The sequence below is a fragment of the Neomonachus schauinslandi genome, chromosome 9, assembly GCF_002201575.2.
Source record: "Neomonachus schauinslandi chromosome 9, ASM220157v2, whole genome shotgun sequence".
NCBI classification, from domain to species: domain Eukaryota; kingdom Metazoa; phylum Chordata; class Mammalia; order Carnivora; family Phocidae; genus Neomonachus; species Neomonachus schauinslandi.
In genome coordinates this window covers 33,701,405-33,724,363 of record NC_058411.1, presented here as the reverse complement: position 1 = coordinate 33,724,363, position 22,959 = coordinate 33,701,405, and the positions used below count along the sequence as shown (strand labels likewise).

The 22,959-nt window shown below is 38.5% G+C and overlaps 1 protein-coding gene across 8 annotated transcripts in view; it reads left to right on the top strand.

Moving 5' to 3' along the window:
• The first annotated feature begins 931 nt into the window (after nucleotides 1–931).
• The window catches only part of GPHN (gephyrin), a 607,453-nt gene continuing 585,425 nt past the window's right edge, over nucleotides 932–22,959 (top strand). For all 8 annotated transcript variants that reach the window (XM_044918131.1, XM_044918125.1, XM_044918130.1 and 5 more), the window contains exon 1: nucleotides 932–1,365. In XM_044918131.1, coding sequence (XP_044774066.1) covers nucleotides 1,302–1,365 — 64 coding nt within the window. In that variant the 5' untranslated portion in view covers nucleotides 932–1,301. The remainder of the gene's footprint in view (nucleotides 1,366–22,959) is intronic.

Sequence of the window (22,959 nt, the reverse complement as noted above, 5' to 3'; positions counted from 1 at the left end):
GGTGATTAATAACACATTTTTGAAAGATACATGAAAATAAGTGGCAACAAAAGCTATTTTCATGGTAATCTCATGTCTCACAAATACTGAAATGAAACTCAATTGTCACGGCCTGAGTTCCTACTTCCAATTTTTCGGTCGTGGTTCAGGGGAGAGGAACACGTTCTACTCGTTCTCTAAGATTGGTGCTTTTCATCTAAAAGCAGAGACCGTGGTGATGAAGCGTAAGGCCACGAAACCAGGGGGCAGCGGGAGGGAGAAAAGCCAGGTATCCCCATTCAAGATGCTCTGCTTCGACTGTGAGGATCGTCATGTGGGCAGCGACTTGGAGATGGGATCCTAAAGCACAGGGGAAGCGGATATCCTCCGGCAGGGCGAGCCGACTGAGGAAGCAAGCGGGAAGGTGAGGCGGGACAGAATAACTCCTCCTTCACCCACGGCGGGGTCCCGGTCTTAGCGGCCACTGTTCTGCCACCATGTAGCTTTCTAAGCCACTTCCAGATGCCCTGGCGCTTTCAGAGGGTCGGCTGGTCGCGCCCCAGGGCTCGAGGAGAGGCCCCGCGTGCGGAGTCCTTTCCTCGTCCCCTTGGGAGAGCGGCTCAGCAGCCCCGAGAGCTGCCCCAGGGCTCTAACGACGAGGGGCTGGCTCGGCAGGGGATTGCTTCTGTCTGAGGCTCGGTCGAGGCTGCGTTCTTGTCTCGCGGGCACCCGCTCCGCGTTCTCCAGCCAATCCCGCGCTACTCGCGCGCCTAAGAGCGTTCCCCGGTTCTTTTCGGGCTGGGCCGCCTCCTTCCCGCTTCCAGTACTCCGCACCCGGGCTCTCACACCTCCCCTCACTCTCCACGAGTTCCACGCCTCGCGGTGTAGCTCCGCCCCTATCCTCGAGTCCGCCCCCGCAACCGTCCGAGCGTGTGCACTCCTTTCCCTTCACTCTCCTGCTGTCTAGCCGGTCTGGGTCTCGGGCTTCTCAGAGCGGTCTGGGTCTCAACGGCCTCACTCGGACGCCTCCGCGCGCTCTCCCCCCGCGGCCCCCACCCGCAGCTAGCCGCCTCCGACCTGGGCTCGGGGTCGCGCGCCCTGACTCCGCCCCCCCCACTCAGCGGACTCGCGCACTCCCGGCCCGGCCTCTACCCCGCGCAGGCCGCGGAAAGCCTGGCCGCCTCCCCCTCCTTCTCCGGTCGCTGCGAGCTCCCCGGGCGCTCTCGCTCTCGCGCTCTCCGAGGCGAGCGCGCTCCCGGCCCGCGCGCTCCGGGCTCCGGCTTCTCCCGGCTCCTGTCAGTGCGGTGACTGCGCTGGGAAACATGGCGACCGAGGGAATGATCCTCACTAACCACGACCATCAAATCCGTGTCGGAGTCCTCACAGGTAACCGGGGAAGGAGGTCCGGGACCGCCGAGTCCGCTGTCCCCGACTAATCTCAGGCTTCTCGCCTGTGGTGACTCTTCTCTGCGGCCTCGGGAGGAGGGAAGGCTGAGGAGGGGGGACGGGGGGGTGCGTTTTACAACCGCTGAGAGCTGACGGACGTTGGGGTGTTCCTGCGGGCCCCCCGGGAGCTGGAGCCGGCCCGTGGGATGTCAGGCCCCAGTACCTTCGCAGCCGAAGTCCCTGGCCCCGGGGGACTGAGGGGCCGTGCGGCGGGCGCTGCGGGGCTCCTTGCTGCCGGTGCAGGCGGCGGGATCCCGGCTCCGCAGCCAGAAGCACGCCGCTCTGACTGGCCGGCGCGCTTCCTTCGCTAATGCTCATCTCAGAGAAGGGGGATTCCCATTTCCACCCCCTCCTTCCCCTCCCCCTACGCCGGCGGCCCCGCGCCGCTCTAGCTTTGCTTGCCCTGGGCACCGGTCGGACCCGACACGGGCGAATATCAGGCGAAACTCTGCTCTGCCTTAGGCTGCCCCTCGCCAGCGGGGCATCCCCTCAGTCACCCAAGGGACACCCCTTGTCTCTCCCGAGAGATGGGGGATCGCTTGCACCCAGACCTCGGAAAGTGTCTGCATTCCGCTTCTCCGAGCAAAGGGGCTTCTGCTCTCCTCTTCCTTTTCTTAGAGGGACGGGTTGCATCCTGCGGCTTGGGCTTTTTACTTGAGAAGGTAGGATTCCCCGACTTGGGCTCCTCTGTCCTCCTCCCTTCTGGGAACCCCCCCTCCTCCGGATGGTCCCAAGGCTTGTGAGGAGCGCACTTTTCCTGGGTCTCGTTTCCCTCCCTCGCAGAAGCTGTGTGTGCTCTGCATGCCTGATTCCGTTGCGTTGTATTTGGGTAATATCCCTCAGTTCGGCGATAGGCAGTTGCTGCAGGGCATGACTTCCGAGATGAATAGCAAGCCAATTTGTAGGGGTTTCTGCTGTGGTTCTGTAATTGGCAAGGTTTACGTGTAATTCATTGGCGAGATGGGGGTTAAAGAACTGTATTTGAAATCTGAGGGCTTAGTTTGGAGTGAAGGAAATCCAAGACACACTGATGTGATTTCGGAAAAAGAAGAGATGTAGACGGGAATCCTTGTGTCTCCCCCGTCCCCCGCCCCTCACTTCTTAATTTTTTTTCTCTTGTCAAATCTGACAGGTTGAGACGGTGCTCGGGAAGGGACTAAATTGAATGAGACTTGCTTTTATTAGGTAGGAAAAAAAATCTCTGTCGGTAGATACTGAGTGCTAAGCTTAATTTGGCTGCTGAGTTTTATGAAAAGGAGATAGCCATGGCACCCCTTCCTCTCTTTTAAGTAAAAGGGTTGCCTTGCCCTGGTATGCTTTCCAGTTGTTAATGGTGATTTATTGAATTTTCCTAATCAAAAGCCCCTGGGATAGAAAAACTAGTCTAAACCAGTTGCAGGGAAGGGAACATTCCCCCCCTCCCCCCTTGATACGCTGTTCTCTTCTTTTGGTGCTGAAACTGTTGCCTTGTGTGAATATTCAGTTGTATCAGAATTCTTAAGTTGGCATTGCTGATTTTCAAAGACTCTTATCGCGGGGTGTAAAAATGTATAGCCCATATCAGCCTTCAACTTGCACTTTAAATTCCAGCCGGTTTTGAAAATTAATAGAGTAGTAATAGTGAAGCTTTATAGAAATCAAAGTATTTCAGCTGTCCATGGAAACGAAAGGTCAAAGCTGTTTTAAAGTGAAGCCATAGCGATTAAAAAAGAATCATATATATATATGTATATATATATACACACACATATGTATATGTATATATGTATATGTATATTTTGTTCATTTAAGCTTTCCCTAATAGTTTTATTTAGTGAATCATCTTACCTGGGTCAGGTAACACAGTAGATGCCTTTACAGAATGCTTTGATAGATACAGCCCTTATCTCTATCCATACAGTCCAATAGGGATAACATTGATATGCAAACAACTAAAGAAACAATGTATGTAATTATTGTGCTACAGTTGTTTAAATAAAATTACCTGTGTATTTGGGGGCTAAATGTAAAAGGAATTCCATTCCAGGATGGATTAGGAGCAAATATAACTGACTACCTGAGGGGAGAATTTGGTTCATTTACCAAAGGTAAGAAGAAACTGGCATTTTATTTTATTTAAGATTTTATTTATTTATTTGACAGAGAGAGACACAGCGAGAGAGGGAACACAAGCAAGGGGAGTGGGAGAGGGAGGAGCAGGCCTCCCACGGAGCAGGGAGCCCAATGTAGGGCTGGATCCCAGGACCCTGGGATCAGGACCTGAGCGGAAGGCAGACGCCCAACGACTGAGCCACCCAGGTGCCCCAGAAACTGGCATTTTAAAGGGGAGTTGAAAGTCAGTGGCAAAGTTATAAATGAATATGTTTGTGAGGATGAGGCTCCTGAGCAGAATAAAAATGTAACTCAAAGACCTTGAAAAGCTTAGGTGGAATAGGTGGGTGGCATAGGCAAAATGTCAAGGAGAGAAGATAACTTTGGCAGTGGAATTATAGGTAATCTGGAGAAGCTGTCTCATGAAAATGAGGTACATTAGTTTAGGGGGAAAAGGTCTAGGGTTAAGAATAAGGGCGTAGCTAAAGGAACAAAAAGGAATATGACCGATTTGGGAGAAGTGGTAATGGAGGACAACTGGATGTGCTGATAAAATGGATATTTGAAGTCAGAAATAACTGTGTTTTTACTTGAAAAGTTATTGTCTTTTCTATGATGGAGCCTGGAAACAGAAGAATCAGAGGAAAGAGCACCAGCCCTCAGTCTGCAATTAGAGGATTTTATTACAGACAGCTTAATATTTATGGTCTTGATATTGCATGTGATTTTGCGTAAGAAAAAAAAAAACTACAAAAATGAGGCTATATTGTGCATTTTGTGTCTTGTAGAACTTCAAGTTTTTTAGTTTTACTATGTAGAGTTTTTCTTTATTGAACTGAAGTACTATGATTTCCTACTTAAGAAAATTGAATTAAGAGGCCACCCTTAATGCTGTGATTTTATGAGTTATAATTTGGCTCTCTTAAAGGCGGAGGGCGTGTTTTATAAAATATCTTCGGCACACATCATAACAGTGGTTCTAAGTATTTTATCTATCTTACAAAGGTGGTTGAAAGTGTTGTCTACCCATGCACACGTTTTACAATGCGTTTGTATTTTGGTGAAATTGTATTGTCATTTCTCCAAGTCTTCAATTGACTTTCTTTGTGACATTTTTTTATTATCTGTTGAAAGATAATATTTATACTTTGAAACTTTTCATCCTTTAGATTTTTTTAGTCTTCATCTCGGCAGTGAATTTTGCAAATAAATGTATGCAGTCTATTAAACTTCTCATCAAATAATATTAGAATTTTGAAACAGTGGTAGGACAGTATTTAGCAATGACCTTTCTTTTTTGCTTGATGATCTTAAATCATTTTGGACTTGGAAATTTGATTATAATAATTAGTGTGACATCGCTATTTTAGTTATACAGATTATTTTTATCAGGAAAATGGGAACATTTATGTATATAAAAATTGGTCATCATGGAAAATTTTAGATTGACAATAATTGCCCATCTGTAAAAACAATACTTCTATTAGTAACTGTCTTATGTTGATTTGCTAAAAATGAAGATTATATGATCTTTGGTGACAGTTTTTAATATATGTGTTTCTAATGTTTTCTACTTCTCTTGCTGTTTATAACAGAGATTAAAGTAATGTGCTGATGCAAATATGAGGCAAATAAAGAGGTATTTGCTTCTTTGAAGCTAGAAACAAGATGTGGGGCAGATGTAGGATTTTTCTCCCCTTGATAACGTTAGTAGTAATTATACTTTCAGCTAGTCTTAACAATTACGTAGCAGAATCATTATATTTTAATGTGTCACTTTTCACCTACTTTTTACTTTTTCTAAAGAAAACTTTATCAAGGAAGCACACTAGTTCTACCACTGTAAGAGCTCCACAGAAACATCAGGAAAATAACGAATACATGCATTTATATAATATAGAATGAGCTAGGTGATATTCCATTGGTTATTTAATATTGTATTAGCTAGCTATTGCTAATGTTCAGTACCAAAGCATTTAGCACTTAGCTAAAGATGATAATCTTTTACCTAAATTTTCACTAACAGTAGTATGGATGAGAAAAAGATACAAATGTTTAGGAAAGAGCATTTTAAAATCATTTTTTTTGCTCTAGTAATATACATTTTTATTGCATTAAGCTGTAGATCTGTAATCAGTAAAAGATATTAGAACAAATATAAGACTAGATAAGAGACATTAAAGACTAATTATAAAATAGAGCATCAAAAATATTAGTTACATATAGGGAGTATTTTAGTTATTCATAAATAGTCATTCAAAATATTAAAAAAACAAATTCTTAGCCAAGGAAATTATAATCAAATAAGTCTAGAATTGTTCAAGCATTTATTTTTATTTCATTCCTCAAGCTTATCCTTGTACATTAAAAGTTTTCATATTGTTTTCTAAAAAGCCTATTTACTGATAAAGATATATTTATATACCTTTGTTTTGAGAATGGGTGTTATCATTCTCATTAAGTAGGCAAATTAGTATTGCAAACCAAATCTGAATCCTACCAAATGGAATTGTGTGTTCTGGGAAACATACCAATATTGATCTGTATGATCATTGTTAAAAAGTATCCTATGTCTCAAACTATGTCATTCCTTCATGAATTTTTGGTTGGAACCAACGTATTAGAGAATTAAATGTTTAGCTAAAGCAAGAAGTTGTTAATTTCTAATGCACGTACTACTATCATCACTGGCTAAAGACTTCTAAATTATTAGTACATATGTTGTTACATATTAAGAGTTTTAACTATGTTAAAACCACATATGACTATTTGACATTAAATGAGGTGTATGGTGGAGAATCAGCAGTTTGTTGCTGGGGAGAAATGATGAATAAGAGTCTATTTTTTTTTTTTTAAGATTTTATTTATTTGCGGGAGAGAATGAGAGACAGAGAGCATGAGAGGGAGGAGGGTCAGAGGGAGAAGCAGACTCCCTGCTGAGCAGGGAGCCCGATGTGGGACTCGATCCCGGGACTCCAGGATCATGACCTGAGCTGAAGGCAGTCGCCCAACCAACTGAGCCACCCAGGCGCCCCAAATAAGAGTCTATTTTTATTCTTACTGGTGATAGATTCCTATTTAAGGGAATAGGGTGCTTTTTGAAACAGTAGGTAAAATAGATAAAACCTGTACTTTGTTCCTGTAAATAGGATTGAACAATAAGGAAATATATTTGGAATTTGAACTGTTAAAAAAAAAAAGAGGGAGAGATCCTAAAGAAGAAAGTAATAAAACCACAAGGGATTTTCTCCTTCACATCTGGGCAAAGATGATAAATACCAAGGAAGAAGAAAAGATTATTTAACCTGCTCAAAAGTATTTGGGACTGTAGTTAGTATGGACAGCATGGAATCTTAACCTAATTTTTGAGTAGCCAACCCAAAAGCAAAAGTCTAATGAAGTATCTTCATGTAGAAGTCTATCCAGGTTGTTCAATGGATTCATAAGTGAATTTGTATTTAACTAATTAATTTTAATTAAGTAAAATTTCTTGAAAATTTTGTAATTAAAATAAACAACCCCAGCAATTTTTACAGTTTTGCCAGTAAGTATGCATTTTGAAAGAATGGAATGAAATTTACTATGCTTTTAAAAAATTTCCTAATTTGAAAAATAAAGGAGCAAGGAAATGAGATGTGGTAAAAAGGAGCATTACACAATTTGTGTCCTGCTTCTCATATTGGGTGCATGACATTGTGTCAAGGGATACTCTTTAAGGATTCTAAGCCTTAGAATCTAAGCTATGAGAACCAACATAATAATTCTTGAAGTGTCAGTTTTGAGACTATGTAATTTAAACCATTTTAATATTAAGATAAGTATGAGTAAATTAGGAACAGGATGTAGAATTCACACGAACTGTTAAGATAAAATTAGAAACTTCAAAGAAATTTCGAGTGAACCCATTATGTAATTCCAGACCCATCAGTCTTCTCTGTTATTGGTACTTTGGCACCAAAAATTTAAGGAGAACTGGGTCATAGGAAGAACACTTAGAAGACTTGCTTTCTAATGCTAGTTTGGCCAGTAAAGTTTTGTAATATTACTTAACTCTCTCTCTTAGCTTTTCTTACCACTCACCAGAGGAGTCATTCTCTAAGATCACTTTAAGTTCTCATGGCAATATGTTTCTATCCTTTAGCATCTTTAACGGCTGCAAAGAGAAATATGGGATATTAGACTTAGTTACTACTTTTTTGTCTCTATAATAAGAATCATTATGGAAGGAGGTAGATTACGCAGAAAGAAATGCAAGAGAATAAGAAATGGAAGAAAAGATAAAAATTTCAGAGATTAAGTCCTGTCAGTATAAACCGAAGGAACAATACTTAGATTTTTTTTTTATTTAGAAATTTTTGTGGCCTTACTAATCTTCTTTTTCTTATCAGTAATTTCAGTCCTACACTTAATTTCAGACTCAGCTCAAGCCTCCCTTCCTCAACAAAATCCTAGGAATTATTTTCTACAATGATGTCTTCCTTTGTTTTCCTGCAGTATTTATTAATGTTGCTATAACTTATAATCATGTATATGTGGGAGGCTGCAAGATGTAGTTAAAAAAACAACAACAAGAAAAAAGTACTTTGGAGTCAAACAGACTTGGATTTCAGACCCAGATTTGCTCTTTATTTTGGAAGTCATTTAATCTCTCTGAATTTCAGTTTCCTTTTCCAAAATGAAGATGGCAATACTTCACAAAGTTTTAAGAACTGAGATAATGTATGTGAAAATGCCTACCATATATGTCTAACTTGGAGAATATATTCAATAATCCTTTTTTCCTTTCCTCATCATATGTTGCTTTGATGTAGTTTGCTAACAGCTTCGTGTATAAACATCTTAGTCATAGTAGATTTTAAAGTTTTTGAAACAGATGATTGTGTACTTTACTTCTTTACAAGTACAAGAAGTAGGTGCCATTTTGTCATAGCACCTCTTAATGAAGTAATTGCATAGAAGATGTTTAATAAAAAATTGGGTGGTGTGACATTTATATAGTGGCTTAGGAAGCAGCTACCCAGAAACATTTAGGTAAATCAGAACTTCACTATTATTACTAAGAAGACAGTTCAGGGGTTTAGTATTTTCCTATATGTTACTGGTAAGAGGATGATATTAATAATGTATATTTGAAACATTTGTATACTATCAAATTTGATATATTGCTTCTTAGTTGATGGGCAAGTCTGTATGAGGATTATTTTAGAGTAATTTTATAGTAATTTTTAAAAATGTCATCTTAACAAATGAAAAAAATTATAGGTTGAATAAATTCTGAAAATGTTATTTTGAAGGTCAGTTCTGATAGTCAAAATAGCAAAATAGCATAAATAGGAGTCAAAAGTTCTACCTCTTCTACCCCTCCCCTCCCCTCCCTTCCCCTCCCTTCCTTCCCTCCTTTCCTCTCTCCTCCCCTCCCTTCCTCCCTCCCTCCATCCCTTCCTTCCTTTTTCTTTTTAAAGTAGGCTCCACACCCAGCGTAGAGTCCAATGCGGGGCTTGAACTCACGACTGCGATGGAGACCTGTGCTGAGATCAAGAGTTGGTCGCTTAACTGACTGAGCCACCCAGGCACCCTTCTACCACTTCCAAGACACTTAATTACATTTTACTTGTTTCCTTAGCTTTGAATGAGGGTAATTATGCTTATCTAATAGGGGTAATGTGAAGAACAAAGGAAATAATCTATTCAGTGTTCAACACCTACTATGTGCCAGCTCTGTGCTAAAGTGAGGGATTCAGTAGTGAATAAGATACAGTCCTTGTCCTCTTGGAGCTTATTTTAGCATTAATAGGAAAACACTGTTTAGTCAAGTTGGATATTGACAAATTCATGCTTCATTTATGTTGCAAAAGTGCTTCTGTATTTTATTTTTGATGTAGATAACTTAAGTATAAACGCCAAAATTATTTTCACGTCAAGCCATTTTTGACTCAAATTTTTAAACCATTACATATTTCCTGCTTTCTAAGATAAAATGTACTGAACATAATTTTAATTATTTTTTGTTCAATCAGGTTTAAGTAAATATAGCTAACATTTATCAGGCCTATATACATGGCATAAATGTGTTCTGTTTGTGCTAAGCACTTGACACATGTTATTTAATTCTTACAACCTTTATAAATTGCCCTTCACCTTCTAGTTTCTAATCTACTGTACCCTTGGGAAGCATATAAACAATCTTGCTAAGAATTATATATGATAGGACATCCACTTAGACTTGCAGGTCTAAAGAATAATTGTTTTCACTTTTGGGTTGAAGGCATCAGAGGATGAATGGTTATTACTATAAGACCAAAAGAAATTTACTTGTTTCTTTGTACTTTGAGATTTCAGGATCATGGCTAATTGTGTCTGCCTCATGCTGAAAGTGCTAATAAAAATTCAGAAACTTGTGAAAGGAAGAGATAAGTACAATCTGAGCGCTAAATAGAAATGTACTGTTAAGTTCTTTTTTTTACAAACATTAAGAAGTATACTTGGAATTAATGATCTTTAAAGTCTAATTCAGGTTAAGAACTTTTGGATATCTTGGACACAAGAAATTGAATAGGGTACATATTTTTTCCAGAAAAAAAGGATGAGGGACGCCTGGGTGGCTCAGTTGGTTAAGTGCCTTCCGCTCAGGTCATGATTTCAGGGTCCTGGTATTGAGTCCCACATTGGGCTCCTTATTCAGCAGGGAGCCTGCTTCTCTCTCTGTCTGCCACTCCCCCTCCTTGTGCTCTCTCTCTGACAAATAAATAAAATCTTAAAAAAAAGGATGAAACATTTTAAAAAATGTGATCTCCTATTCTGCCTCCACTTAAGAGGAGTCAATAGTGAATTTTGATTCTAATGCAAATTTCAAAAATTATGCTTTGATAAAATTAATATCCCCACAATAGTAGTTGCACTTGAATTTAGTTGCAAGTGGGAGAGCTTCTAAATTCTTATCATGTTTTTAATGAGTTTTAAAAACTTATGGAGTATATTTGTGTTGTAAGGTATGTAACAGTACAGAAAGGTAAAGTGTGAAATTAAGCCCTATCACTCTACTTTCCCAGTCTCTCTCTAGTGTTAATCATTTTTAAGGTTTTTATTTTTGTTTATTCTATGTACAAGTATATATTTATTACATCAGAGTTTGCAAATTGGCAGACCAATGGCCATAACTGACCAGTACACATTTCATTAGGCCCCTGCTGTGTTTTTACAAAAAGTATTTTTCTGGGGCCCCTGGGTTGCTCAGTTGTTTGACCATCTGACTCTTGGTTTTGGCTCTGGTCATAATCTCATGGGTTGTGAAATCCAGCCCCACTTCAGGCTCCATGCTCAGCAGGGAGTCTGCTTGAAGATTCTTTCCCTCTGCCCCTCCCCCCACTTGCATGCTCGCTCGCTCTCTTTCTAAGATAAATAATAAATCTTTTTAAAAAAAGTATATTTCTAACATTTAAAAAAGGTCAATTTCATGTAAACCCATATTTTTAGCTTTTTAAGATTCAGCAACACTGCAACCTCTTTCTCACATGACAATAGTTGGTTAGAGTGGTTGTCCCCTGGAAATAGGGCATGTATTCTTCAGTTTCTCACAATTCCCATTTAACCTATTTATATTCTCCGCCTAGCTCTGTAGTCCTTTGAATTTGTGACCTTTGCTTATACATAGTATTTTCTCCTCCCTTCCTTTCTAGCATGTCTTGGACATCTTTTCATATTAGTGAAAATAATAGTTAACTTTTTTGAGAGCTTACCAAATATGAAATGCTTTTTTGAGCCTGTTATAGAGCCTATTAATTCATTTAATCCTCATAATAGTGTCACTGTATTACAGTTGAGGATATTGTAGCAGAAAGAGATTAAGTAATTTGCCCAAATTACTGTGATAAGAGGCAAAGTTTAAAGGCCGAGCTCCAAATTGAACCCATGTAGTCTCTTCCTAGAGTGTAAGCTCTTAACCACTACGTTATACTCCTTGGTATGTAACAGTAAGTTCATATAGATATACATTTTTCCTTTTAATGGGTCTATCATATTGCATCATAGGGTGTGTGGTATTTATTAGTCCTCAAAATTTCTAATTTTTCACTGTGACAAAGGTAGACAGTAACATTGTACATTTATCATTGCATATTTGTGATTTGTTTTTAAATGTGAGATTAATTACTATAATTTTTAGGTCAATGGTATATGAATTTTAAAATTTTGATGGAAATTACAAACTTGCCTTCCAAAAAGAATGTACTAATTGTAATTAATATTACCCCTCTTTTTGTTTTTTTAATCTTTACAAGTTCTTTTGAGATCTCTTTATTTAATTACATATGTGGATTAGGACCATTTATTGCAAATGACAGATACTGGAGCTCAAAATTAGCTATGTTAAAATGGGAAGTTATTAATTTACTTGGGCATGGAGTATAGAGGAGGAACTGATTTTAGGGTCTCAAGCAGTGTGATCAGGGAATTAATGTAATCATGAATTCTTTTTTTTTTTTTTTAAGATTTTATTTATTTGAGAGGGAGAGACAGAGAGAGAGAGTACAAGCAATGGAGAGGGGAAGGAGGGGGAGAATAGGTTCCCCGCTGAGCAGGGAGCCCCATGTGGGGTTTGATCCCAGGGCTCTGGGATCATGACCTGAGCCTAAGGCAGACGTTTAACCCAGTGAGCCACCCAGGTACCTCTTAATCATGAATCCTTATTCTTCGTTTCAGTGCTTTGTTTTTCTGAGCATGGTGCAAGTTGATTTCCTTCATGTAGATGCTCCTTTACCTGGCTTGGCTTACATGTCCATCTTTGAGCCAGTCATTAGAACTAGGAGAGTGAGGACTGATTAGCCAGGCCTATATCACATGTCTATATTGAGAGTGGGACACTAAATAGGCAGCCTCACCAGAATCACATAGAAAGGGGAAAGGGAAGCCTTCAAAAGAAGTGGAATTTCTGCTACTAGAAAGGGAAAAGTGTGCTTGGGCAGAGAATTCTTTTGCTAGAGGTTCCCTGAGGTCTTGTGCCTTTTTGCTTTCTTTTTTTCCTAAGAATATAGTTTATTATATCTTCTCCTTTTCTTCTTTCTCCTGTTTCTTCAATGAAAATGGTTCTCTGGCAGAGAGATATAAATTCGAACTGGAGCAAGTTAAAGTCTGAGAATTAGTGGGTTAAATTAGGGCTCCCTAATATCAGCAGTGACTAATTGACATGTTAATTAACTGACTTCGAATTTTTCATGCTGTGTATATGAATGCTTATCTAAGGACATTTTAGAACAGTAGTGTACATGTAATAGTTAGATTTTACTAGTTTTTACAACAGCTGTTTTATGTTGCTTTATTTTAAATTCATGATCAGTTATGGGTCTTTAGTCCTTTTTTCTACAAACAACCTTTCCCACTGTTTCCTAAATTTTGTTCTAGCAACATTTCTCTGGGAGATGTTATAATAGGTATGGTATAAAGAGGTTTTTATTTTCAAGTAAATTTGGGAAGTGCTATATAATAACCTAACCCTCCTTTTGGAGATTGATAGTATATTAAAGCATATTAGTATATTAAAGAGGTGAGTAATATTACAATTGTGGATCCTTTTGAACTTTATTTAGTCTAGTGTTTCTAAAACTTTTTGAAAATGGAACACTTTTTCAAGGCACACGAGAATTCACTTCTTTGGGAAATTGTGGTTTTTCCCCTGCAAATGATCTTCCGGAAGTCTATGTAAGACCCTTATATTTATTTTTTAGCTTTTTGCTCTAGAAGTAGTGGTTACCTATAATAATCTATATTGTGAAAATTAATTCTTTTATTTTGGATGTGTGTGTGTGTGTGTCTGTGTGTGTGCATGTATGTATTTATTTATTTATTTTCCCCCAATCACTTACCACCTCCCATTTCTTTTTTTTCCCCATATTAAAATAGTGGCTGAATGTATTATCTTATTCAGAAAATCTATGATAGCAAAAACTAGACAGACCAGTCTTGGTTCTGTTACTACTACATGGGAAAGAACACTGGATCAAGTTCTGTTTTGGATTTTTCCAGTGGGAGTTTGATATCCTTATCTGTGAAATGTAAAGTTGAAGAGGTGCTCTCTAAAATCTCCTTCAGCTCTAAAATCTTATTAATCCCAAACTCAGAACATACTTCATGTTTATCATTCTCTTATTGCTTGTATTCATGTTATCTACAATCTGTTACTGACAGCACAGTTATTGATCTGAGATGCCTTTCTTACTTCAAATAGGAAAAATTGCTAGAAAAAGACACTGACATTCATGCCGACTATAAATGGAAATAAATGTCTGTTACTTCCACTGCATAATATGTGCAATTTTATTTCCTTCAGTAGTACATGCTACAGAGTTCAAATTGCAAAATGCTTAAAATTTAGCATAAAAATTACATGCATGTAAGTGTAATAACTGGTTCACAAAATCAAACTTAGAAGGATACTAGTGATTTAGAGGTATTGATGTATTACATTTTTCTTTTTGAATTAGTATACCAGAGATCTGGAAAACAAAGTTATAGTACTCCCGCCCCCCCCCACCCCAACGTTGTAAATATTTTGATCTTACATATTTAAAATAAAGCTATTGTAAAATAAGACCTCTACTTTAAAAAAATTATTTTTATTTTAGAGAGAGCCTGGGCCTGTGGGGTGGGGGGTGGTGGGAAGGGAAGCGGGGAGGGGCAGAGGGAAAGAATCTCAAACGGACTCCCAACTGAGTGCGGAGCCAGATGTGGGACTCAATCCCACAACCCTGAGATGGTGACCTGAGCCGAAATCAAGAGTCAGAAGCTTAACCAACGGAACCACTTAGGCCCCCAGACGTGTACCTTTAATGAACAATATAGTTTTAGGTTCACATAGATAGTTGGAATAGTAGGTAGGCTCTGGATTAGACTACCTGGGTTTATACCTAATTAATTGAAGTTAAATTTTTAGAGTTACTTCTCTAAGCTATGGTTTTCTCATCTGTAAATGGGGAATAATACCAATGCCTGCCTTAGAGGATTGTTGTGATAAATGAGATAACTGTAAACGTTTAATGAATGTGCCCACATAATAAGTACTCATTAAATGTTTGTTGTTGGTATTGTAATAAATTTGAAAATAATTACCTTTATAAACGTGGTAGCAGAAATCAGCCAATACAACTTTTATTTTATTATTATTATTTTTTTAAAGTAAGCTCTACATGTGACGTAGGGCTTGAACTCATGATCCTGAGATCAAGAGTCACGTGCTCTACTGACTGAGCCAGCCGGCCGCCCCGCCAGTACAGTTTTTAGATATATGATCTAGCCATGGTTTACCTTCATGCTATTTTTTCCACCATTTTATTTTATTATTATTTTTTTTTTATGAGCTTCTTTAAAGATTAGTATTGTATAGGGGTTCTCCTTGATCTAAATTCTTATTTCCTAGCTTAAATTTTGGGCTGTTAGAGTCAGAAGATGGTATTTGTAGTGTAGTAACTAATGACAAAAACTTGAGATTTTTGAGGTATAGGTTGAAATTAAAGTATATATGGGAAACTCTTTCTGATCAATTCTCTAAGGCATGTTAAGATCTGTGGAGAAAACTGCCTCTATGTACATCTGTGTGGTGTTATGGAGTTCTATAGTAAAGAAAGTGGAAAAGTTTTAAATGTTATACAAATGGTGCGATAATACAGGGTGGTAAAGTGATAGCAAAATAAAACTACATAGATAATTGTTGATTTGTAAAAGAGAGATTTTTAATTGGTAGATGAGGAAAATAGTAAACCCCAGGGATAAGGAGCCAAGGCTTAGGCCTTATTATGCTTGGATTGAAGTAACAATGAGTTGGGGTATAAGGCAAAGGAATATTATATATAAAAAGGTAGAAGTACTTTATGAAATAACAGATGCCAAAAGAAAAATCTATAGAATTTAGAGCATTGCCAAAGATAATTTTTGGCAGGAAAGTTTGAGAATCATTGACTTAGGTTAATATTGTACTTGGCTTCTTCTGCAGATGGGTCTGTGAAGTATTGTTAGGTAAAAACAAAACTGTCAACTATGCATCCTAAGGAAACATTCATTCTTTTCTGATTCTTAATGCAATTCAGAAGTGGGTCATACCTAATATATGAGAAACTTGAAATGGAGACGCCCTCCACTCCCAGACCCCCCGCTCCTATAGTAGGAGCACTTAGAAGCAGTGAAATAATTATGGATCCGATTTTATTACTCTGTTGTTTTCCTGTCCATGATTAATATATTAGTCTGACTGTAGCCTTACTTGTTAACAAACAGTACAGCCCAGTTCAATATTGTCTTAGTCCGTTTGGGTTGTTATAACAAAGTACCATAGACTGGGTGGCCTATAAACAACAATTTATTTTTTATGGTTCTAGAGGTTGGCAAATCCCAAGATCAAGGTACCAACAGATCTGATGTCCAGTGAGGGTCCACTTCCTGGTTGACAGACAGCTATCCTCTGTCTTCTCATGTGGCAGAAATTGGGAAGGAAGTCTCTGGGTCTCTTTTATAAGGGTATAAGGGTACTAATTCCATCCTCATGACCTAATCACCTCCCAAAGGCCCCACTTCCAAACACCATCCCACCGGGGGGATAGGTTTTAACATAATGAATTTTGGGAGGAGACAAACATTCAGCTTGTGGCAAGCATGAGATTTGCTTTGCATTATGTGAGGCTAAAACTACAAAGTATTTATAGTGTCATCTATCCTATGAGTATGAGGAGTTGGTTCTAAAGTAGGTTTACATTTTTAGTCATTTATATATTAAAAAGACTTGCCAAATACTGTATGATAGGTTTACCAAACTTTTTCTGTAAAGGGCCAGATAGTAAATATTTAAGGCTTTGTGGGCTATATGATTTCTGTCATAGCTATTCAGTAGCATGAAAACAGTCACAGACAATATGTAAATGTATGAGCATTTATTTATAAAAACGGATTGTGGGCTAGAGTTGGCCAAGGGCCATAGTTTGCCAATCCAAGCTCCAAGACATAGTCTGTGTTAGGAAAGTAGAATTCCAAGTTACTTGCATGGAATTGAACTTTTGTATTAGTTAAAATTTGCATTTATAAACCACTACAAAACTTAAGACTGGCTTAAAACTACAGTTTAATGTCTCTCACATTTCTTTCTTTCTTTCTTTTTTTTTTTTTAAAGATTTTATTTATTTGTTTGAGAGAGAGAGAGACACAGCTAGAGAGGGAACACAAGCAGGGGGAGTGCAAGAGGGGGAAGCAGGCTTCCCGCTGAGCAGGGAGCCCGATGTAGGGCTCGATCCCAGGACCCTGGGATCATGATCCGAGCCAAAGGCAGAAGCTTAACGACTGAGCCACCCAGGCACCCTGTCTCTCACATTTCTATGAATTAACTCAGTGGTTCTGCTGTGGGTGGCAATAGTTGGGGTTCTGGTATAACTGCAGTCATCTGGAGGCTTAAATGGGACTGTTGTCCAGGGCCGGTTCTCCTACATGTGGCTTTATCCACATGGCTGATTCATTATCCTCATGGTGTGGTGGCTGGGTTCCAAGAAGTATTCCAAGAGCAAGCAATATGAGAGGGAGAAAGCAGAAGCTGCCAGGACAATTAAGGGATAGGCCTGAAACTGGCATAGCTTCATTTTCACCATTATTTTATTGGTCAAAATAGCCACAGGCCTAGCCCAAAGTCATTGTGGGAAAAGACTAGGAATACTAGGAAGTGTGGTTAGTTGGGGGGTCATCAAAGTAACAGTCTATCACAGTATTGTTTTGGTTGCAAGTGACAATTCAAATTGAGCTAGCTTTAGTAAAGGGGAAATTTATTATAAGAATAATGGGGTGTCTATCTCACAAAAACTAAATACAGGATGAAACCTTAGGAATATTGGATCTAGGGTTTGAAGGTCCTCAGGACTGTTTCTCATCTTTGCTTTATTCTGTAAGTTAGTTTTATTTTCGTTTACCACAGATCTGCCTTTTCCACAATGGAAAAAATAGTGCCATCAACAGTTCCTATATTATTTATATCTTCCCATTTCAGCCATCCAGAGAAGGACTGAGTTTATTTTCATGTTGTTTTCTAAAATTTTTGTGGAAGAACTTTGTCCTGGGCCAATCATTTGTGATTAGAGGATAGAGATTATGCTATACCAACCATGTGGACAGGAGCAGAGTCAGTTAACAGAAAAGGAATTTGAATATATAATCCCAAAGTAGTTTACCTGCCTCTTCCCTAACCATCTGTTTATTGAGATAAATAATTTAATTTCATAAATAATTTGTTTCCCCATTACAGCCCTAATTTACTTTTTTTAGTTGTCTGCCTTTGTCTGTTTAATTGTTTGAGAGTAGGCTGAAATAAGGACTGGGATTAGTTCAGTAGCTTGAATATTCATAGTAATCTTGTTACTTCTTTGAGTAGGGGACAGCAGCATTTAGGATATACTATTTCACTTTGCCACCATTAACAGAATTAAATATGAAAGTGATCTTACTGTGCTGTTACTCATTGATTTCCAGGGTTGATTTGGCTGATCTGGCTGGCTGAGTAAGTACAGTTTTCCTCTGGAAAGTGTCCACTTATATACGTGAAAGCAAATACCTATAAGACAGAATGAAGTAAGAGCTATAATAGAAGTACAAGCAACATATTGTGGGTGCATGGAGGAAGGAACAATTAATTTAGACTGAATGGCTGTAGGAGGGATGGTACCTTAAAGAAGATAGTGTTGGTGTGCCTGGGTGCCTCAGTCAATTAGGCGTCTGTCTTCGGCTCAGGTCCTGATCCTGGGGTCATGGGATCGAACCCCGCATCAGGCTCCCTGCTCAGTGGGGAGCCTGCTTCTCCCTCTCCCTCTGCTGTTCCCCCTACTTGTGCTTTCTCTCTCTCCCTCTGTCAAATAAATAAATAAAATCTTAAAAAAAAAAATAAAGAAGACAGTGTTTGAGCAGGGCCTGGAGGAATGAATAACCCATCCTGAGAAAAGCAAGGGAAGGTAATCTGGCTGTCAGGTTTTCTTGGCTGCTAAAGGGGTGGCATTAGAATGTCTTGACTAAAGTAGATGAGCTTAAATATAGGTATAGGAAATTCAGGATATACAGCAGCATGATTTATCTGATTTTAACCTTCTTCAATTAGAATTACAAGACCTAACTTGGTTTTGCTACATGAAAGCCTTGGGTGACTGTGGTAGTTTGAAATTTAAGAATTAGATTTTTTGGGGGGGGGGTTTATTCTTTTTTTTTAAAAAGATTTTATTTATTTATTTGACACAGAGAGAGACAGTGAGAGAGGGAATACAAGAAGGGGGGATGGGAGAGGGAGAAGCAGTCTTCCCGCTGAGCAGGGAGCCCAATGAGGGGCTCCATCCCAGGACCCTGGGATCATGACCTGAGCTGAAGGCAGATGCTTAACGACTGAGCCACCCAGGTGCCCCAAGAATTAGATTTTTTAATTAAACAGTTTATCTCAAAGACTCAGATTTTTAGATATAGAAAGAACTGTAAGGATTATCTGTACAAACCCACTCTACTAGGTAAAGAAACCAAGACCCAGTTAAATGACTTATTTAGGGTTACATGATAGAGTATGCAGCTAAAACCCAAGGCACCTTACTTCTAGTCTTGGGTATTAAAAAATAATTATGCACTGTGTTCTCTATAGTAAGAAGTTTTGCCCCAATATACACCATTTGAATTCCCTGCTGTAATGGTTTTAAAATTTGAGATAAAACATGCATACAGTAAAATCCACAAATTGCACAGCATGATGATTTTTCATGGTATAGACCCTTGTAAGTACCACCCAGATCAAGATGTGGAGTATTTCCAGCATTCCAGAGTCTTCATGCCTTTTACTAGTCAATATCCACTTCCCCTGCCATGCCTAAGTAATCACTATCCTGATTTTTGTCCTCAAGAATTACTTTTGCCTATTCTTGAATTTATATAAATAGAATGACTTCTGTCACTCATCATTATGTCTGTGATATTCATCCATGTTGTGTGTAGCAGTTGTCCATTTTATTGCTATGTGGTATTCCACTGCATGAATGGGTCATTATTCTGTTAATGGACATTTGAATTATTACTAGTTTTAACTATTGTTAATAAAGCTGTCATAAATATTCTCATATATTTCCCTTGATGAATAAATTGTCTCATTTCTATTTGTAGAATTGCTGGGTTGTCATTTCCCATAAAGGTTTGTCAGTTTTTGGTATCAAGGTTTATTGGCCCCATAAAACTGTTGGGAAGCGTTCTTTGTCTCTCTTTTTAATCTGCTGAAGGAGTTTGTATTATATTGGTATGCTTCATGTGTACTAGAAAAGAATGTTTATTCTGCAGTTTGTTGATATTAATGTTGTGTGTCACCAAGGTCAAATTGGTTGTGTTCAAATCTTTTAATGACTCCCCCCCCCCCCGTTTTTATCAGTTACGACAGAAGAGAATCTTAAAATCACTAACTATGACTGTAGATTTGTGGCTTTTTTCTTTTCAGTTCTTTCAACTTTTCCTTTATGTATTCTGGAACTCATTTAGTTATATAAAACTTTAGGATTGTTATACTTTATGGTTGAACCATTATGTAATTATGAAATGTCCTGTATTTCTAGTATTTCTTGCCTTGAGGTCTACTTTGAACTTCTGTTAATATAATCATTCAATCTTTCTTTTCATCAGTATTTCTGTGGTTTATTTTTTTCCTTTTATTTCAACCTATCTGTATTCTTATATTTGAGGTATATCTTTTGGAAATAGCATATTATTGGGTAATGTTTGATCCAGTTTGATAATCTTTGTGTTTCTGGAATGTTTATTCTGTTTACACTTAATGTAATTACTAATATGGTTGGGTAGAAATCTGTCATTTCTCCAGTTCTTTTCTATCTATCCCATATGTTCTTTGTTGTTGTTGTTTTTTTAATTCTTTACTACTTTTTGATTTGTCAATTTTCTAAATTTAATTTTTACTAATTAGCTTTTTGGTGGTTATACCTTCTGTAATTATAATTTTTTAGTTATCATAGAGATTTTAATAAATACCTTTTTTAGTACCTTAATACTTTTACCACTTATCAAACAGTGGAAAACATAACATAGTTTAACTTCATTTACTCTAAGTGCTACTTTTTCATATATTTTATTTCAACATATGTTATAAACTGCATGGGCATTATTTTTTAAGCAATCAATATTCTTTTGTATTTATGCATATATATACCCTTTCTAGTGCCCTTCATTCATTTTTGCAGTTCTTTGATACCATCTGGGATAATTTTCCTTTTGCTTGAGGAAATTCCTTTAATATTTCATGTAGTGCTAATCTGCCAAAGGCAGATTTTCATAGCTTTTGTCTGGGAATGTCTCTATTTTGACTTCTTTTTGAAGAAAAATTTTTCTTACACAGAATTCTAGGTTAGCATCTTTATTCTTTCAACACTACAAATATTCCTTTTCTGGCTACCATAATTTCTGTTGAAAAAGTCAGCCATCAGTCTTATTGTTGCTCCTTTAAAGGTAATATGCATTTCTTTTTTTTTTTTTAAAGATTTATTTATTTATTTGAGAGATAAGGACAGAGCATGAGCAGTGGGGAGTGGTAGAGGCAGAGGGAGAGGGACAAGTAGACTCCATGCTGAGCAGGGAGCCCAATGTGGGACTCGATCCCAGGACCCTGTGATCATGACCTGAGCTGAAGGCAGACACTTAACTGACTGAGCCACCCGGGCGCCCTGGTAATATGCATTTCTTGACTGGTTTTAAGATTGTGTGCTAAGCATGATTTTGTTTGACTTTATCTTGTTTTGGGCTAGGTTGGTGTTTTTTACCAATTCAGGAAAAATTTTAAATAAATATTTAAAGTATTGTTTCCACCTTAATCTTTCTTCTCTGTCTTTAACCTTGTTAGATGTTTTGTTGTCATTAGTTGTCATATGTCTCTTGTGCTTATTCTCTCTACTCTTTTCTTTCTGTGAGTCAAGTATTTCTACTGACTTTTTTTTTAAGATTTTATTTATTTATTTGACAGAGAGAGAGAGAGCACAAGCTGGGGGAGGGCAGAGAGGGAGGACGAGGGACAAGCAGACTCCCCGCAGAGTGTTGGGCCTGAAGCTGGGCTTGATCCCAGGATCCTGAGATCATGACCTGAGCTGAAGTCAGACGCTTAACTGACTGAGCCACCCAGGCGCCCCTCTACTGACTTGTTTTTTAAGCTTACTAGTTCCGTCATTTGCTGTGTCCAGATAAATCCATCCAGTGAATTTTTTTTCAGTTGTGTCATTTTTTCAGTTCTAGGAAGTCTTTGTGATTCTTTTTTTTTTTTTTTAAGATTTGTTTATTTATTTGAGAGCGAGAGAGAGAGAGAGAGAGAGAGTGCATGCATTAGTGGGGGGAGGGGCTGAAGGATAGAGAGAGAAACAGACTCCCCACTGATCATGGAGTCTGATGTGGTGCTCAATGTCAGCACCCCAAGATCATGACCTGAACTGAAACCAAGAGTTGGAGGCTTGACAGAAGGAGCCACTGAAGCACCTGCCCCCTCTTTTCAAAGTAGGGTCCATGCCCAGTGTGGAGCCCAATGTGCAGCTTGAATTCATGACCCTGAGATCAAGACCTGAGCTGAGATCAAGAGTTGGATGCTTAACCGACTGAGCCACCCAGCGGCCCTTGTGTGATTCTATTCTTTCCTTTCCTTTTTTTTTTTTTTTTTAAAGATTTTATTTATTTATTTGACAGAGAGAGAGCAAGTGCAGAAGCGGAGCCTCGGGAGGGACAGAGGGAGAGGGAGAAGCAGACTCCTCACTGAGCAGGGAGCCCAATGCGGGGCTTGATCCCAGGACCCCAGGATCATGACCTGAGCCAAAGGCAGATGCTTAACCGACTGAGTCACCCAGGCGCCCCTGTGTGATTTTTTTTTTTAATAGATTTCCATTTTTGTTGATTCTGTCCATACTTTTGTATATTTTATCTACTTTTTTCTTTCTTTTCATGAACTGCTTTTTAAAGTCTTTGCTTACTCCACTATCTGCATTATCTCTGCTTTTATTTTCTGCTTTTTTTCTGGATTACAGATCATATTTTCTTGTCTCTTCACATATGTTGTTAAGGAAGGAAAAAAGATACCATGAATATCAATGAAAAGAAGAGTGATTATATTAATAGACATTCATTTTTTAAAATAACATACCAAACACTGTGTAATTTGACTATGTGGAGGCTAAAAAGGGTGTCTTCCTCCACGAGATGGTTTTCCTTTTCAACTGTTAGGCCAATTGGGTGAGGTGCTGACACCACAATTTAATTAAGAATTGAACTGAATTTAATGCAGGTCAGTCTGGATTACAGTTTTAATAAGATTTAGTCATCTCTCATTTGTCAACTTTGAGCTACTAGGTTTTTGATTGAGAGACTGTCAGTTTGTTTTTTTACAGTCCTAAAAGACTACAGGAGATTCAGTTCTGTTCTTTGGAGGTT